This window comes from Triticum dicoccoides, chromosome 7A, assembly GCF_002162155.2.
Source record: "Triticum dicoccoides isolate Atlit2015 ecotype Zavitan chromosome 7A, WEW_v2.0, whole genome shotgun sequence".
Taxonomy (NCBI): Eukaryota; Viridiplantae; Streptophyta; class Magnoliopsida; order Poales; family Poaceae; genus Triticum; species Triticum dicoccoides.
In genome coordinates this window covers 135027404-135030347 of record NC_041392.1, presented here as the reverse complement: position 1 = coordinate 135030347, position 2944 = coordinate 135027404, and the positions used below count along the sequence as shown (strand labels likewise).

Here is a 2944-nt window from a genome sequence, read left to right as displayed (position 1 = left end):
AAGTTAAGAGCTTGCAGAGAAAAAAATACGCGGATAGGATGCGGCCGGGGTGCGTCCGTGCGTTTGGCGCACGTCACCGCATCCCAGAAATGATCCGGACATGATCCTATTGTCCTATCCAACGGACAGAATCCGGGCAAAACGGACATCCGTTTGGCGTCGCGCGGTCAAGTTGGCCTTATGATTTCAAAAATCAAAAAGAAAAAAGAAACCGTGCGCTCGACACAGCAGGAACGGATCGGTAGGCGGTGGACAGAGAGGAGTGGATCGATCTAGGCGCGCGATGCGGGCGATGGTCTGCGAGGGTCCGGCGCGCTCGAGGGGATCCAGGCGAGGCGCGCGATGCGCGTGACCCGGGGGCGACGAAGGAGCCGCCGGCCTAACCCGGATCAGGCCTAACCCCAGAAGACCGGAGTCCGGAGCAGACAGATCTCCGGGGGGAGGGAAATGGAGCAGCTGCTGGGAGCTCAGCAGCACTCCCACTCCTCCCTGTCCCCGAGGACCCCGCCGACCCGGCCGCACCTCCAGCACGCCGCCTCCAACCGGTTCCGGGATCACCACCAGCCCCAGCCCCACGCCGGGCTCAAGATCCTCCGCATCACCCCGCCCTTCTTCCTCCTCCTGCTCGCCGCCGTCTACCTCCTCGCCTCCGTCACCATCCTCTCCGCGCCGGCGCCCCTGCTCCGCGCCCCCAGGAAGCCCGACAGGCTCGTCGTCCCCACGCCCGCGCCGGTGCCCCCCTCGCGGCCGCCCTCCCCGGAGCTGCTCGAGCTCGACAACGGCAGGGTTCGCGCCAGGATCAGCAATGTCGGCGCCGCCGTCACCTCGCTGCTTGTCCCGGACAAGAACGGTACGTTTGTTTGCTGCTGCTGCGGGCTGGCTCGTTGCTGATTTGTTACGGTTGTGGTTGTGGTTGTGATTGTCGTCCCGTGTGCCTCCGCAGGGGTTCTTGCTGATGTGGTGCTTGGATTCGACTCCCTGGATCCGTACCTGGTTAGTTCTTGATCTGTGCCTTTCGATTTGCAGCGGTGTGTTAGCCAATTTCGGTGCATTCTCGGATAGGATTACTGTCCGAGGACCGGAAAGGGGATGTTTCTTGGTTTCTGGCTTTTGGATATCATTTTTTTTGGATGGGACTTTTGGAAGTCAATCAACTAGCCTAGTGGCCTTGTTTTCTTTTGTACCCTCGCCCCACATGTTTTGTAGTGTAATAATGTTTGTGCTGAGACCCCCTCGCATAAGAATGCATTGCCACATTAAAAAAAAAGATGATCTGACCGTGCAATCAAGGATGTGAGACAGGGTTCTAACCGCGTGGCAGGCGTGGTGAGCAAATCTTCAAATCATTCAAATTAGATAAGAGTTCGAGTATCATATTAGTCCTCCCGTATGGGGGTATCATATCAAGTATGCCAACTAGGCAATTTAGCTGAGGTGGCAATTTAGTATTATGATGCTTTTATCCACGTTAAATGAAAAAAGTTACTAAGAAATAAATTCTACCCACAACTTTGTATCGAGATTCTACAAATGAATAAATGAAGTGATAGTATGATACTATGCTTTCGGATTGGGGAGGTAGTATCATAGACTAATCTATGATACTATCCACTAAGAGGGGTCTGATGTCTCAATCTTGGCTCATTGGGGTATTTTAAGGGGTACGCCGTCGATCATAATGGTGTTGTGAATAAAACCATACAAGATGGATATCATGCTAGCATACTATTCTTCTAATTTTATGTTTATTTTGAGGGACCGGCTCGAGATGCCCTTATGTGCATGTTACTTATATGCATTACATCTACTGCTGATCTTATATGATTAGATCTACTTATACTTATATATCGATACATTTGTTTGGTGCTGATGGTTTGTGTTCTCTTATTTTTAGAATGGCACCTCGCCTTACTTTGGCTGCATTGTTGGGCGAGTTGCAAATAGAATCAAGGATGGAAAGTTTACTTTAAATGGCGTGCAATATAGTTTGGGCATCAACAACCCACCTAACACTCTTCATGGTAAGACATAGGAGGCCTGAGTTGTAATGCTTACAGTTTGCTTATCCTCCTACCCTGCTGCCAAACATTTGTGACTGATTGAGACTGCAGATGACCGTGATATTTCTGCTAAACAGAATTAATATACAATAAACGGAATTAGTATACAATAAGGAGAATCTTCTTCAGTGAGACGCCATGGGACATGTGGGTAATTAGATTCACCTTTAAAACATTAGCTACTATTTTTAGTTGGATGGTTCATTGATATTTAAGTTGCCAATGATATGAGTTTACGCTCTATTTTATGAATTTAGACCCCCAAAAAATCAGGATCTGAATATTTTGCGCCTAAATGGAAAAGGATGCGCAGGGGATCATTTTACCATTTTAATATGCTACTGTGGTCTTTTTTGGAATAGTAAAGACTTAGTCGCTCAAAACTCTTTTTCATAGATAGACAACTTTTGATTTTGAACCCCCAAAGCCTTGCTATAATAAGCTATGGGATGCCCCTCTTGAGATAGAACAACAGTTATTCCAGTGGCAAAAACAACAACCTCTATGCTAACTGTTTTTGGAAGTCTGGTAGTGCCAAAACAGGTGGAGGTCATTGCAGCTTTGAGTTGATTGAAAGCATGTTGTGCTTCAGGTGTCCACAGGAATTGCTTATTCTTCTGAAGTACTAGTTGAGTGAGGGGTTTTGCCAATTAACTGTAGCCTTTCACTCTATAATAACCTGTTAGGTCCCAAAACCCTCTGAGTTGAGTGACATTATCAGGGACTGGCCAGCTTATTATTGCAGTAGTTTTCTCAGGATCTGTAGCTACTAGCCTACTACTTTTTTGAACCGGGCCTCGACCCCTTTCCATTAAAAGCATAACGGAAATACATAGTTCAGAACACCACGGATCCAAAAGCCACAAGCAACATAAGGAAGCTAG

At 47.8% G+C, this 2944-nt stretch overlaps 1 protein-coding gene across 1 annotated transcript in view; it reads left to right on the top strand.

Annotated features, from left to right (window-relative positions):
• Positions 1-217: 217 nt before the first annotated feature.
• Positions 218-2944, top strand: part of LOC119329653 (galactose mutarotase-like) — an 8235-nt gene continuing 5508 nt past the window's right edge. Inside the window, exons 1-3 of the mRNA XM_037602716.1 lie at positions 218-850; positions 944-993; positions 1895-2021. Coding sequence (XP_037458613.1) covers positions 448-850; positions 944-993; positions 1895-2021 — 580 coding nt within the window. The 5' untranslated portion in view covers positions 218-447. The remainder of the gene's footprint in view (positions 851-943; positions 994-1894; positions 2022-2944) is intronic.